This window comes from Stegodyphus dumicola, chromosome 12 (assembly GCF_044657685.1).
Source record: "Stegodyphus dumicola isolate Sdum_Otavi_A_Nest chromosome 12, ASM4465768v1".
NCBI classification, from domain to species: domain Eukaryota; kingdom Metazoa; phylum Arthropoda; class Arachnida; order Araneae; family Eresidae; genus Stegodyphus; species Stegodyphus dumicola.
In genome coordinates, this window is record NC_140779.1 from 10,418,483 (window position 1) to 10,435,161 (window position 16,679).

Consider the following 16,679-nt stretch of genomic DNA (forward strand, 5'->3'; position numbering starts at 1 on the left):
ATGTGTGACGTAGTTCTCGATTTTATACGAAGCTCAGCTTTAATATCAGATATTCTTTCATGAATTTTTAATTGAAAATTATCCAAGAAACACGTTGCTTAATAAATTAAAAATGACCAGTGTGAATTAGCAGTTTACGTGTTAAAACCTCGAAAGAAATCTCATCTAGGTGTTTGTTGTTTTTAATTCGCGAACTTCACATTCTGTTTAAATAGAAAGCATTGTACTTGAGGTAAATATTTAAGCTCTGTGTGGAAGCCTTGCAAACCTTGGTTTGGTTTATTTAATTAATAGCCTCGAGGGCTATCTGCCTAATGGGAGGGATGCCTTCGTGGAGGACCTTTCTGAGCCAAACTGGTTTGGTTTAGTTTATTTAATTAATAGCCTCGAGGGCTACCTGCCTAATGGGAGGCATGCCTTCGTGTAGGACCTTTCTAAGGGAAACTGGTTTGGTTTAGTTTATTTAATTATGGCAAAGCATACTAGGGCTATCTGCCTAAGGGAAGGGATGCCTTCGTGAAAGACCTTTCTAAAGGAAACTGGTTTGGTTTATTTAATTATGGCAAAGCACACTAGGGTTATCTACCTAAGGGGAGGGATGCCTTCGTGAAAGACCTTTCTAAAGGAAACTGGTTTGGTTTATTTAATTATGGCAAAGCACACTAGGGTTATCTACCTAAGGGGAGGGATGCCTTCGTGGAGGACTTTCTAAGGGAAACTGGCTCGTATACACGTTACAAATGAGGAAACCCACGAAAATGCCCATGCAGCCAGCCCGTTCGTGGGGTTCGAAACTCGGACCGAACTACCAGTGTTCAGCGACTTTACCACTCGGCCGCAGGGGAGCGCCTTGCAAGCCTTGTATAAAATAAAAGCTCAGCTACATTTTGAATAATCAAATCTTCTCTTTGTACTAAATAAGCTCATAATTAATTTACGGTGAAATAATATGGCAAAAAAAAATTTTTCCTGTCACTTCCAAATGTAATGTTTTTATGTTCTCCATCTTTAATTTCTGGGAGTTAAGTTTTTAAATTAGTAGGCCCTTTAAATATTTTTAAACTAAAAGGTATTTTTAATCTTAACGATATTTTATTTTTTTTAATTGAATGTTAATTTCTTTATGCTAATAGACTGTAATCTGATGTTTTCAGGTTTTTTTAGTCCAAAGGGATTTGAATCCCGAAGGACTATTAGTTTCGTTTTGGCATTTTGCGTCGGACTCATAAATGTCGGTTCACTTTTCAAACTGTTGCCACAAAATGTTAGAGTCCTGCATTATATTTGAAGAAATTAAATAATGAAAAATCTGCATAAATGTATGTATATTTCTCGTATTGTGATAAAACAACGGTACATAGAGTCATCGAATTTTGAATAACGTAATCCTCCAACGAATATGAGCATTTGGAAGACCCAATTTGAAATTTGAAATTTGTTTTAGGATCGATTTCCTATTTTTTAAAACTTTGACGAATTTTTGATTAACAAACTCAAGGATTTCAAAGCGAGCAATGGCAACGTTGTGCAGAAAAAACATTTTTATCTCCAGCGCGTGAGTCTCTGTATCGGAAATTCTAAAGATAGGCTCGTTTTAAAACTATTTTGCGATATTGCTGTTGCACTGGATCTTATGGTTTAAGTGCGAGGAACATGATATTTAATAAACAAAGGTAACACACAAAATGTTAAAAAACGCCCCTTTGGACGTAATTTAAAATCTGAAACATTTCAGATTTTTTTTTTTTTTTTTTTTATTATTATTTTTTACCAGGCAAGATGAAAAATAGCAAACGCCTTCGCCGGGAATCGAACCACGGACCTCTGAAATACCGGCCCAGCGTGCAGAACCACTACCCCACGAAGGCACGCTAGAAAAGTGGGAGAAATAGAAATACCTTATATGGTTAGCACACTCGTGCGTATTCGAGAGGTCCAGGTTCGAGTCCCGGCAATGGCACTGCACGTTTTTCAAGTCTCATGTATCAAAAAAATCCTAATGTTTCTACAGTGGCGCCCGAACTAAAAGGTGGTGGATGATGATGTTTCACCACCAGGATTTGGCGATTGTGTGTCCTAATTCCCAGTCGCCCTGTAAAAGGGGGAATATATAAAATAGTTTCTCACTCCTTTCGGCATGCTGCCTTCGTGGTTTTGTAACCGTTAGCCCACTCGGCGCGTGCTTGAGAGGTCCGAGGTTCGAGTCCCGGTGACGACATTGCTCATTTTTCATATCTCCAGTATCATAAAATACCTTAATGACTCTACAAGGTCTTTTGACAAGCCACCTCCCTCCTGGGGAATTAAGTATTTATTCGTTGATTTCAATATCCTCAGTCCCAGTGGTTCCTGGATGAATTGAGTGGTTGAATTCAATTTTATGGTTTAAGTGCGAGAAACATGGTATTGAATGTTAAAAATTGTAGGGATCCTCCACTTTTATCTATTAACTAACTGTTGAGGAACCTTAGTGAATAATCGTTTAGGAATAGAAACGTAAACTCAAGTAGGGTTAATTGCCCTTTATTTCTCAAAATAAAGATTGACAGACGGCCCCTTTCTCAGGACGTACAACAAAGCCTCCACTCGGGCATAAACTCAAAATTATAAGAAATAAGAACTTAACCAATGACTAACTAAAGAGATTTAGCCGAAGCTAACACAATTTTTAAACTAGTTGGGCTTTAATATTAAATTAGCTTAGCGAAGCTATCAAGGGTAAGTAAATATGGCCAAGCGAAGTCAGTGGAACTTCGACTTAAATACTACTCTACTTTTCATTTGCATTTAACGAGATTCTAAAAACTCATTCTGGTAAGGAATTGTAAGCTGAAGCTAAAAATGTTATAAAATTATGATATACCTTACAAGGTAACCCCCGAAACGTTAAAAAAAAAGCCCTTTTGGGCGTAATATAAAATCTGAAGGTTTTCAGATGATTCCCCTTTCATTCGGGGATGACTTTATAAGGTATTTCTCCCGCTTTCCTAGCTTGTCTTCCTGGTGTAGTGGTTCTGCACGCTGGCCCGGTCTTCCAGAGGTCCCCGTGGTTCGATTCCCGGCGAAGGCGAATGCTAATTTTTCATCTCTCTTGCTTCCAAAAATATACCTTATAAGGTATTTCTCCCACTTTCCTAGCGTGCCTTCGTGGTGTAACGGTAGCACGCTGGGCCGGTATTCCAGAGGTCCGTGGTTCGATTCTCGGCAAAGGCGGTTGCATATTTTTATTTTTCCTGCTTCCAATTAACCTAATGACTCTACAAGTGGCGCCCGAACTAAAAGGGTTGTGGATGATGATTCTCCGCACCCAGGATTTAGCGACTGGGTCCTTTAAAATCCTAGTCGCCCTTTAAAAAGGGGAGTATATAAGGTATTTCTCCTACTTTCCTAGCGTCCTTCGTGGTGTAGTGGTTCTGCACGCTGGGCCGGTATTCCAGAGGTCCGTGGTTCGATTCCCGGCGAAGGCGTTGTTAATTTTTCATCTATTTGGCTTCCAAAAAAATCCTAATGACTCTACAAGTGGCGCCCGAGCTAAAAGGGTTGTGGATGATGATTCTCCACACCCAGGATTTAGCGACTAGGTCCTCTAAAACCCTAGTCGCACTTTAAAGAGGGGAGTATATAAGGTATTTCTCCTACTTTCCTAGCGTCCTTCGTGTTGTAGTGGTTCTGCAAGCTGGGCCGGTATTCCAGAGGTCCGTGGTTCGATTCCCGGCGAAGGCGTTGTTAATTTTTCATCTTTCCGGCCTAAAAAAATATCCTAATGACTTTACAAGTGGCGCCCGAACTAAAAAGGGTTGTGGATGATGATTCTCCACACCCAGTATTTGGTGACTAGGTCACCTAAAATCCTAGTCGCCCTTTAAAAATTGGAGTATATAAGGTATTTCTCCAGAGGTCCGTGGTTCAATTCCCGGCGAAGGCGGTTGCATAATTTTCATCTTTTCTGCTTCCAGTTAACCTAATGACTCTACAACCTAATGTCTCTACAGTGGCGCCCGAACTAAAAGGGTTGTGGATGTTGACTCTCCACATCCAGGATTTGGCGATTGTGTCCCCTAAAAACTCCAGTCGCCCTTTGAAAGTGGGAGTATATAAGGTATTTCTCCCACTTTCCTAGTGAGCCTTCGTGGTGTAGTGGTTCTGCACACTGGGCCGCTATTCCAGACGTCCGTGGTTAAGGCGGTTACTAATTTTTCATCTCTCCGGCTTCCAAAAATATAACTAATGTCTCTACAACTTGACTAATTATTTTAGGATATTTCTCGATGATATCTAATAGAAAATACACTAAGAAATTGAAATTTCAGTCAAATAGAATATTTCTTGCTTTAATTACATTGAACCGCATTTGGTGATACCGTGACATAGGAAACTATTCAGACTTTTCCGAGGAAATGGTTCCCGGATGCTGAGGATAAAATAAAACTCATCCACCCACTTTCTCATTTCCTTCTCATATTCGTCCAATTAAATCCCTCGGAATATTTAGAGTTCACAAAAGATTTGTTTCGTTTGTTCTGTTTCCTGCCCTATTCAAAGCACGTGCATTTTTTCATTTCTGAAAGCTACTTTGGGGTGGCATTATTTGTGCTCGTTCCGATTTCAATGACGATGCTTCCGCTGCTGACTAAACCGGATTTTATTAGCGATACAGAATTCGATCTGGCATGGGGGACGGGTGACCACTGCCGATCGCAAACGCAATGAGTGTTCTTTTCCTCACCAAATATTGTCCTTAGGAGTGAAAATTTGAGGCAAAATAGTTGTTCATACAGTAAATGCTTTACTCTCTTTCAATTAGGACTGCTTAAAAAAGACCCTGTATATTTTATCTATGCGAAACTATACATCCGTTAGTTTGAACTTCTAAAGAACCGGCCATTTCATTTATGAAACGTAATTTTACGCTCAACGATATTCTTTGATTAACTGAGCCATACTATTGATATCAGAAACTACATCATTTCTTGTTGGATTAATATCAATCGATACTTCTTCTGTGCAAAAGGTACGCCATTTTGTCCTGGATTGTAAGCTGACATCGATCGGCATTTTGTGGATGTAGAAGTTACATCATTCCTTGTTAAATTAATATCAATCGATACTTATTCTGTGCAAAAGGTACGCCATTTTGTCTTGGATTGTAAGCTGACAACGATCGGCATTTTATTGATGTAGAAGCTACATCATTTCTTGTTGGATTAATATCAATCGATACTTCATCTGTGCAAAAGGTACGCCATTTTGTCCTGGATTTTAAGCTGACATCGATCGGCATTTTGTGGATGTAGAAGTTACATCATTCCTTGTTAAATTAATATCAATCGATACTTATTCTGTGCAAAAGGTACGCCATTTTGTCTTGGATTGTAAGCTGACAACGATCGGCATTTTATTGATGTAGAAGCTACATCATTTCTTGTTGGATTAATATCAATCGATACTTCATCTGTGCAAAAAGTACGCCATTTTGTCCTGGATTGTAAGCTGACATCGATCGGCATTTTGTGGATGTAGAAGTTACATCATTCCTTGTTAAATTAATATCAATCGATACTTATTCTGTGCAAAAGGTACGCCATTTTGTCTTGGATCGTAAGCTGACAACGATCGGCATTTTATTGATTAGAAGCTACATCATTTCTTGTTGGATTAATATCAATCGATACTTCATCTGTGCAAAAGGTACGCCATTTTGTCCTGGATTTTAAGCTGACATCGATCGGCATTTTGTGGATGTAAAAGCTGCATCATTTCTTGTTAAATTAATATTAATCGATACTTTTTCTGTGCAAAAAGGTACCCATTTTATCCTGGATTGTAAGCTGAGAACGATCGGCATTTTATTGATGTAGAAGCTACATCATTTCTTGTTGGATTAATATCAATCGATACTTCATCTGTGCAAAAGGTACGCCATTTTGTCCTGGATTGTAAGCTGACATCGATCAGCATTTTATTGATGTAGAAGCTACATCATTTCTTGTTGGATTAATATCAATCGATGCTTCTTCTGTGCAAAAGGTACGCCATTTTGTCCTGGATTGTAAGCTGACATCGATCAGCATTTTATGGATGTATAAAGTTACATCATTTCGTGTTAAATTAATATCAATCGATACTTCTTCTGTGCAAAAAGGTACCCCATTTTGTCCTGGATTGTAAGCTGACAATCGATCGGCATTTTGTGGATGTAAAAGTTACATCATTCCTTGTTAAATTGATATCAATCGATACTTATTTTGTGCAAAAGGTACACCATTTTGTCTTGGATTGTAAGCTGAGAACGATCGGCATTTTATTGATGTAGAAGCTACATCATTTCTTGTTGGATTAATATCAATCGATACTTCATGTGTGCAAAAGGTACGCCATTTTGTCCTGGATTTTAAGCTGACATCGATCGGCATTTTGTGGATGTACAAGCAGCATCATTTCTTGTTAAATTAATATTAATCGATACTTCTTCTGTGCAAAAGGTACGCCATTTTGTCTTGGATTGTAAGCTGACAACGATCGGCATTTTATTGATGTAGAAGCTACATCATTTCTTGTTGGATTAATATCAATCGATACTTCATCTGTGCAAAAGGTACGCCATTTTGTCCTGGATTTTAAGCTGACATCGATCGGCATTTTGTGGATGTACAAGTTACATCATTCCTTGTTAAATTAATATCAATCGATACTTATTTTGTGCAAAAGGTACACCATTTTGTCTTGGATTGTAAGCTGAGAACGATCGGCATTTTATTGATGTAGAAGCTACATCATTTCTTGTTGGATTAATATCAATCGATACTTCATCTGTGCAAAAGGTACGCCATTTTGTCCTGGATTGTAAGCTGACAGCGATCAGCATTTTATGGATGTTGAAACTTCTCCATATCATGGCCGAAACGAGCACTCACATCGATATTTTTGCTATACAGATATTACGCTATGTCATGTTTAATTGAGTAACAATATTTCACTTTTGCTGCTAATATTTTCATAAAAGTTCTAAATTTTCAACGGGTTTTATTTATTTATTAATTTTTGCAATTTTGTTGCTAATATCGATAACTATTGCAATTGCTGGAGCTTCTCGATCGCTTATATCCATATTTCTTATGTGTATTTCGTAAGCATAAATGCGTAGACTGCAAACTCCAGAGTTCGATATATGTTCTAAATTTTCTCATTATTCTATTCAACATTCACTGTATATATTTACAAAGTTTTATCTCATCAAATATTCCTTCTTCAAAAGAGCATTTAGCATCGACTTTGAAATAATTCCTCACTTTCTTTTCTTTTAAAGCAACACCCATTTCCCATTCGAAATGTTCCTATTAAAGGCACATGCTTTGCATTTTATTCGCGGAAGCCCTCAGGAAAAGCAGCTATTGTAGATTAAATCAATATGAATTCTAAAAGAGCGGAGATTTTGAGAATGTGCTGGACATCTTTTGGATTGTAATCGAGATGCAACTTCAAGTTTACGTATGGAACGCTATTATTACTCGTCTAAATGAATAAAATAATTTAAAATTAAAAAAAAAATTGTCCGTTAAAATAATAAAAACTTTCAAATGTTTTCGCTTTCGGAGCAACGCGCGGTCGGCCATCATTAAACACCGGAACCTGAGAATACCACATTTTAGAACGGGTGAGTGTTTCTTTTTATTCCATCGCTCTTTTTCCGAGTTCGCCCCGAAGGGAAATAGCATTCTTGACGGACTCTTGCTTCCTGAAAACGCTAGGAAAGATTCTTTTATGATAATATTTTCTTCCTTCGGAAGTCCAACACTTGTTGAGTTTTTTGTTTTTGTTATGTTTGTGTTGGATACGTTATACCGGGTAAGCAACTTTCACGGGGCCGAACTCGTCTCTCAACTTATCGAGGACTTCGCCTCGCGGCTGGGTCGTTCAATAAACAAGTCGATTCTTAACGTTTTGTGCCATCATTTTGCTATTAACTTCTTCCTAGTCAGATATGACCTAGGATCTTAGTCGCCGAGAGATTTCTGTTGCTCCTTGACCGTTTCCGTTGGTGGCAGGTATTTTCGGAAAGATTGGGTAGCAGAACGCAATGAAATGTGACGGAGGCCTGCTGATGATAGTTTTGAGTGACATAACGGTGCTCGTGGCTACGGATTTGTTCCAGAAAACTAGTTGTGTCCCGTTATCTCCTGACTTCTCAACTGCAGCATTCTGCTAAGACTAAACCCAAATGTACGGATACATCAAAAATGCCGCTTGCTTCATCCTTAAACCAATATTAAGTGCCATTTGTGGAGCCATTCATTGTATTCTTTTCTTCGATTTTCTGTTAGTAAGAAACATTTGAAGCATTTTTCCCTTTGTTCGTGGATTTTTCTTACAAAGCTGCTAATTTCCGTCGCGTTCTTATACGGTAATACCTCCGTTTTAATTGCATGCGAGATTTTTGTGGTACCAAAGCTAAATTATCAGTGCAAAAGTAGAGTTTAGATAATCGCTGTGTGAAATATAAAACTGTGTGCTTACAGGTTTTGTGTTATAAATAATCCAACATTAAATTTCGCCCTAAAATGTACTTGGCGAGACAGAAAATGTAGGTGATTTCAGAGAGACCGATTGTATAAGGAATTTGAAAATGTACTTGAAAATCGTTCATATAATTCATATACGTCAATAAAAGTTCAATTCAGCTGAAAACAACTTTTCTTTCGTGAGAAGAGAACAACAGATTGCAAATTCACCAATACTGGATTATAAATAAGTGGAATGTGAAAAATCATATTTGTTTGCAAGAGTTGGTGCGTTTCAAGAACAAGTTCGTTGCAAGAATTCGTGTGTGTTATTTGTTTACAAGAATTCGTGTTCGAAGCTTCTTTTTTGTGAATTCTACTCCCGAATTGGAATATGTCTCTACGTGGTTTTAAAATCGTGGAACACATGCTGGAATCTGGAGTACGTAGTTTGCAGTGCTTCTCGCCGTATACGCCACCGACTCCGCGATCTCTTCGCCAAGTCAAGCAAAGGAGGAGGCCGCCGTTAGCTGCAGTGTTTGGCGATCAGGAGAACTCGCCAAATATGGCTCGCTGGATCCAGGAAGAGTTGGACCGTTTAGAAAATGATAATGCTAATATTGAGGTAAGATGAAGCCGAATTTCTTTAAAATTTACATAATTGTTGAACAGAACACTTGCTCTGGTTTGAAGGGTAAAAATTATCTCATGGTTTGGTTTGTTTTATGCGGCCAGCCTTCGTCTGGCTTTTATGTATCCCAGAAAACAAATGTCCTTTCGATAAACTCGACAAACGTCCAGTATCCAAAAGAAACAATAAATTTAAAAACTGCACAGAATTATCGCCCTTATTTCTCCGAGTGGCAACAGTGCTGATGTCAACAACAATGGCTGTGTGCCATCGACTTGATGCGATTTAATCAAAAAACATAAAAATAAAAAAAGAAAGAAATTTAAATTAATAAAAAAAGATAATTAATAAAAAAAGAAAGAAATTTTCAGATTTTAAATTACGTCCAAAGGGCCATTTTTTGAACATTTTCTCTGTTACCTTTATTTATTAAATATCACGTTCTTCGCACTGAAACCATAAAATTCAGTCCAAGAACAATGTCGCAAAATAGTTTTTAAATTGAGCATATCTTTAGAATTTCCGATACAGAGACTCACGCGTTGGAGATAAAAATGTTTTTTTCTGTACAACATTGCCATTGCTCGCTTTGAAATTCTCGAGTTTGTTAATCAAAAATTCGTTAAAGTGTTACAAAATCTGAAATTGATAATAAAACAAATTCCAAATTTCAAATTTGGTCTTCCACATGCTCATATTCGTTGGAGGATTACGTTATTCAAAATTCGATGACTCTATGTACCGTTGTTTTATCACAATACGAGAAATATACATACATTTATGCAGATTTTTTATTATTTAATTTCTTCAAATATAATGCAGGACTCTAACATTTTGTGGCAACAGTTTGAAAAGTGAACCGACATTTATGAGTCCGACGCAAAATGCCAAAACGAAACTAATAGTCCTTCGGGATTCAAATCCCTTTGGACTAAAAATAAAAAAAAAAGAAAGAAATTTAAACGTTTCAGATTTTAAATTACATCCATAGGGCCATTTTTTTAAACATTTTCTCTGTTACCTTTATTTATTAAATATCACGTTCTTCGCACTGAAACCATAAAATTCAGTCCAAGAGCAATGTCGCAAAATAGTTTTTAAATTGAGCATATCTTTAGAATTTCCGATACTCAGTCTCACGCGCTGGAGATAATTTTTTTTTTTTTTTTTTCTGTACAACATTGCCATTGCTCGCTTTGAAATTCTCGAGTTTGTTAATCAAAAATTCGTGTTACAAAACATGAAATTGATAATAAAACAAATTCCAAATTTCAAATTTGGTCTTCCACATGCCCATATTCGCAGTAGAATTACGACATTCAAAATTCGATGGCTTTGTGTTCCGTTGTTTTATCACAATGCGAGAAATGTACATACATTTATGCAGATTTTACATTATTTAATTTCTTCAAATATAATGCCAGACTCTAACATTGGATGGCAACAGTTTGAAAAGTGAAACGGACTTTTATAGTGATTCAACGCAAAATCGCAAAACGGAAACAATAGTCCTTTAGGGACAAAGCCTCTTTAGACTAGAAACTCATTCGAATATTGAAAATATCGCTTTCAGGTGCACTAGCTCTTATCTATCAGGTGCACTAGCTCTTATCTTGTTAGATGCGCCTATGTACCAAACTTCGTAGCCCTGGGTCTATTAGCTTACGTGCAGACCGAACGAAAAACACACACAGACAGACTCTTCCTTTTACTATATGTAGAGATGGCCAAGCACTCGAGGGCTATCTGCCTAAGGATATGCCTTCGTGTAGGATTTTCTAAAACAAACTGGCTCGTGTAAACGTTACACATGGAGAAAACCACCAAAACGTCAAAACAGCCAACCCGTTCGCCGGGATTCGAACCTCAGACCGAACTACCAGTGTTCAGCGACTTTACCGCTCGGCCGCTGGTGGGGCTCATGAGTTGACTGAGTCTCTTCGCTGTTCACTTGTTCCTTAAATAATTGCATCAAAAATAGAAATAAAAAAATGAAGAACAGCATATATAAAATACTATGATAATTGTTAGGAAATGAGAACTGTTTTAAAATGATTATATGACTTAACTGACATCGAGTTTACATTATTCTTACCTCAAAGCTTATTATAGGCCCACAAGGCGTCCGAGCGGTAAAGTTGCTGAACACTGGTAGTTAGGTCCGAGGTTCAAATCCCGGCGAATTATAACACGATACAATAATGTATAAAGGTGTTACGTAACACAGTAAAAATTCCGAGAAAATTTTTTTCTGTTAAGTGAGGTGCAAAAATAACCGAACTCCTGTATATTGAAAATTACAAAATTTTGCGTAAGGCATTTAAACAGTGCAACTTAACCTTTACCTGGTAATGGAGCGGGTTTTAACCCGAGGTAATGGTAATTCTTCAGGTAATGGATTTAAATAGAGTCTTCTTCCCCACCAGCAACCAAGCTGTAAAGTTGCTAAACACTGGTAGTTCGATCTCGGTTCGATTCCCAGCGAACGGTCCGGCTGCGTGGACATTTTCGCGCCAGTTGCCTTTAGAAAGTCCTACACGAAGGCATCTCTTCTCTTATGCATGCCCTAGCATGCTTTGCCATAATCGAATAAACCAACGAAACCTTTGTCTCAACACACATAAATATTTCTAAATCCAGCTTAAGTTTTTGCTTGCCGCCCAGCAGCTATAGTGGTTAGCATCGCTGACTGACTTGTTGAAGGGCCCGGGCTGGAATGCCGGAGAAGGCAAGGATGTTTGTAAATGTATAGTGTCTGTGCGGCATGCGGCACTCTAAATACGTGGCGAGCCGAAAGTTTTTTCGAGTGGTTTGGTGAAAGGAGTGAGGGGTGGAAAACCTTCGGATCCGTACCTCCCAGGGTGCTCCCCATCAAAACTGGGGGTGGACCTGAGCTAAATCGCACTGTCATCTATAAGGTGCTCACGATTGTTGCCAACGACAGGCGTATCTTGCGCTCTTTGCCACAAAGAATTTTGTGGGCTTGGGTTGATGTTACTATCAGATAAGTGAGCATAAGTAACAACAACAAGTTTTTGCTTTTGTTGATATTTCCAAACAGTTAAAGTTATCAACACAAATAAATTCTTCCAAAAGATTTATAAGTTTTTTTTTCATATTTATTTCATATCAGGACGTATTCATATTCGTTATTCGTATTCATATTTCATATTCGTTATTCGTTTCAATTTCGTTATCAGGACCGGATTCAGAAGTGTACATATGTATGTATAAGTGCATACATATGGGTGCACACACACAGATACATATGTACGTACATATATACATGCATACATACGTACATTTCTGGACTCGCCATTGATAAAAGAACAGTACCGAATGCCTTTGTGGACATTTTCTGTGGAGAAATAATTCGTATTCATGGTGTAGAGACATTAGGTATTTTTGGAAGTAGGCAAGATGAAAAATTAGCAGCGCCTTCGCCGGGAATCGAACCCCGGACCTCTCAATTACGCGCTAAGTGTGCTGACCACTACACCACGAAGACTCACTAAGAAGGAGGGAGAAATACTGAATAAAGTTACACATAAAAAAAGTACAAAACACTTATGCTACCAGTCCTTCTGTTGTATTTGAATATAGGTCGAATTACCAGTATCCAGTGATCTTATCCAATCTGCCACTCATAAGCTCAAGATTCTAGAATGTACGACTTTTGAATTTTGCCTAATAACTTCGTTTATTTATCTAAATAATTCCACGTGTATACCTCTGTACTTGCTTTACTATCAATGGAAATACTGACAGTTTTAACTGAAAATGAAATAATCCATCAGTTCCATCAGTTCTAATACGGTTTTATCTATGTATCCTTCAGAATCAATTAGACAAATCCATATCAATTACACATTAGTGATGGATTAATAAAACAGCCAACTCTTGTACACTACATTATTTCATTGGAATTTGCTTGGAATTCTAGTAAAATATAAAAGAATAATAAATCTTATAAGTTTTTACCCCAAAGGGCGTTAGCCCAGAACGGCTATTAATTTCGTTTTGGCGTTTTTGCGTCGAAAACTTTAAATGTTCATTTCACTTTTCAAATTGTTGCCACCCAATATCATCACTCTGTATTATATTTAAAGAAATTAAATAATAAAGAGTCTGCGTAAATGTTTGTATATTTCTCGCATTGTGATAAAACAACGGTACCTAGAGCCGTCCAATTTTGAATAACCTACGCCTCCACCCGAATATGCGCATCTGGAAGCCCGAATTAGCAATTAGTTTTATTATCTGTTTCATATTTTGTAAAGCATTTATGAGGTTTTGATTAAGAAACGCTACGATTTCAAAGCCAGCAATGGCAACATTGTACGGGGGGGGGTTATCACCAGCGCGCGAGACTGTGTATCGGAAATTCTAAAGATATGCTCTTTTTAAATTATTTTGCGATATTGCTATTGAATTGAATTTCATTGTTTAAATACGAAGAACATGACATTTAATAAATAAAGATAACGCACAAAGAATTAAAAAAACTCCCCTTTGGGCGTAATATAAAATAAGAAAACTTTCAGATTCTTTTTTTCTTTTTCTTTGATTATTTCTGTACACAAATATTTTTAATACTTATGCGAATAACTGAAGATTTGTTTTCTAAAAACATGGCGCAAAAATAGCGAAAACATGTATTCTACTTTTGTTATGTTTGACTTCACGATTGATGGAAAAGCATCCATCAAAGCTTTTATACTTTTTTTCTGCTTTTCTCTTTCCAGATCGTTAGTTCGTCTGCGTGTGAGTTTACACGTTCGTCTGCGTTCCGAATATCCTCGTTTTCTTGTTTATTTGTTATAAAATTCTGTCGCAGAAAACAATATAAAGCAAAATGGAATAGGAAAAGTTCGACGAACCTGGAAAATAGTTGTGTGATTTTTCTGTGTATAGTCTATTACATTATCGGTCACGAATTTCATATGACATAAGAACAGAGTATATGCTTTGAGAGTCGCAAAGTATTCTTGAAGACTTTTGAATTTATTCGGGAGTTATTGGTTGCTATAAATAAATTTTAAAGTGCTATATAAAAATTCTGCGCCTAAATGTTATGCATGTTTAAGTCAGTGGGTTTTTTTGTAAGTACGCTCAACGATATTTATCTATTTTTCTTCATACAAACTGCACATTTGTATTTCATTCATGACTTTTTTACGATGAAAATGGATAAATATATTTTAAAGTAAAATTTATTTATCGATTTTTTTTATCATTCTTATCCTGATGTAATTTCACGCTTGATGATGTTGTGATTCAACATAGTCGTTTGGGCACTTCCTTTTGCTGTAATTATAAGTTAACATTTTCATTCATGATACAAAAAAGAAAAAAAAAATTGAATGCTTTCAGATTTTATATTACACCCAAAGGGGCTTTTTTTTAACGTTTTGAGTGTTACCTTCATTTATTAAATATCGTAATCTTCGCACTTCAACCATAAAGTTCAATTCAACAGCAGTATCACAAAATAATTTAAAATGAGCCTATCTTTAGAATTTTCGATACACAGTTCCGCGCGCTGGAGATAAAAAGGTTCTTTTTTTTCCTCGTAGAGTGTTGCCATTGCTCGCTTTTTAAGTCATTGAGTTTGTTAATCAAAAATTCCTTGAAGTTTTACAAAATGTGAAATCGATAATAAAACACGTTCCAAATTTCAAATTTGGTCTTCCACATGCCCATATTCGTAGGAGGATTACGTCATTCAAAAATTCGATGGCTCTATGTATCGTTGTTTTATCACAATGCGAGAAAGATACATACATTTATATAGATTTCTCATTATTTAATTTCTTCAAATATAATGCAGGACCCTAACATTTGGTGGCAACAGTTTGAAAAGTGAAACGGACATTTATAGTGATTCAACGCAAAATCGCAAAACGAAAACAATAGTCCTTCAGGAACAAAGCCCGTTTGGACTAAAAATGCACCTCAAGTAATAAAATATATAAGTTTATTCTTTATCTGGAAAATACGGTAATAAGACTTTTACAAGCAACGTTAAAAAATATATCGTAAAAATTACAGGATTGTTCGGGGTGCAACTTTTAGCAAACCTTATCGTGATTAATGATTATATAAAATGACTTTGATCTTAATTAATGATTTAATAATGAAGATTTATATTAATATGATCTGATAATAATGACATTTAGCTATTTAGTATTAGTATATTAGTATTTAGTAACATTCTTCATCAAGTGTTATTCTTCATCAAGTCAACTTCAAATTCACGAACCCGTAGAACACAACTGTATATTTATGTTAAGGAGAAACATTATTCCATTTTACTTTTATCCCTTTATTATTTTACTTTTATTTTACTTTTAAGTAGAAAGAAAGATTCTGATTTCTTTTCCTTTGCAGGATAATTTTACAACGTTGCCGTTGCTCGCTGTGAAATCCTTGAGTATGTTAATCAAAAATTCGTTAAGGTTATAATATAGATAATAAAACGAATTCCAAATTCCAAATTAGGGCTTCCAGATGCCCATATTCGGTGGAGGATTACGTTATTCAAAATTGGATGGCTCTAGGTATCGTAGTTTGATCCCAATACATATATTTATGCAGATCCTTCATTATTTAATTTCTTTAAATATAATACAGAGTGATAATATTTGGTGGCAACAGTTTGAAAGGTGATTCATACTTTTAAAATTTTCGACGCAAAAGGGCAAAACGGAATTAATAGCCGTTCTACAATTGATTTCCTTTTGGCTCAAAGGGCTAAAAGGAAATATTTCGAAGCAACTAAAGGACATTATGTCGAAGTCAAAATCCTTATTTTCTTACAAGCGCAGTGCCTTGTCACAACACACTTCCTTCGTCAGCATTTTTATACCCATCCAACAAAAAAGTCTGATGTTTCGAAAAGCTATGCGCATTTATTTTCAAAAACATACAGTAATAATATATATTCCAGTTCGAAACCGCAAATATAATGATAGACACTAGTCCCTTTCGCTGGGGGCGTGGCAGAAGGATGTTTTGAAAACAGTTTACTTATTTACTGAACGAACAAGGATACTCCACCGCGAAGGAGGAGTTTTTTACCATTTTCTGTGAATTCTGAGCTAGCAGTTAAAGATTCTTGCGACTCAGCACTTCGAAATCGGCTTAAAATCATAATTTTCGTGCTAACGTCGCTTCGATCATACAAACGGAACACTATACTGAAGAGAGATGAGCTTTCGTGGACCACCCGGGAAGCAGCTTTTTGATTTGATCGTTTTTTTTCCCCTTCCTTTCCCTCGTGCTGCTACCTCTTTCTTTTTAAATTTTTTAATGGCAGACAGGCTTGCCCTTCACAAATTTATTCCCAGTACCATAGAAGAGTGAGTTTCTACTACCTTGTTTGATGAAAGATAACTGTGGATAATAAGAAAAGCAATTTTAGATGCCTCCCGTCTCCTTTTTTGGGTCCTAAGGGGCTTTGTCCCTGAAGCACTATTGTTTTTGTTTTGCCATTTTGCGTTGAAAACTTTAAAATGCTGTATCACTTTTCAAATCGTTGCTACCAAATG

General features: G+C 36.6%; 1 protein-coding gene across 3 annotated transcripts in view; it reads left to right on the forward strand.

The window, feature by feature from the left end:
• The window catches only part of LOC118196098 (uncharacterized), a 787,551-nt gene that overhangs the window by 300,573 nt on the left and 470,299 nt on the right, over positions 1–16,679 (forward strand). The window contains exon 1 of one of the 3 annotated variants that reach the window (XM_085827473.1): positions 8,905–9,123. The exons of the other annotated variants lie outside the window; for them this stretch is intronic. Coding sequence (XP_085683599.1) covers positions 8,926–9,123 — 198 coding nt within the window. The 5' untranslated portion in view covers positions 8,905–8,925. Of the gene's footprint in view, positions 1–8,904; positions 9,124–16,679 lie in introns of those variants that run through there. 3 annotated transcript variants of the gene reach the window in all.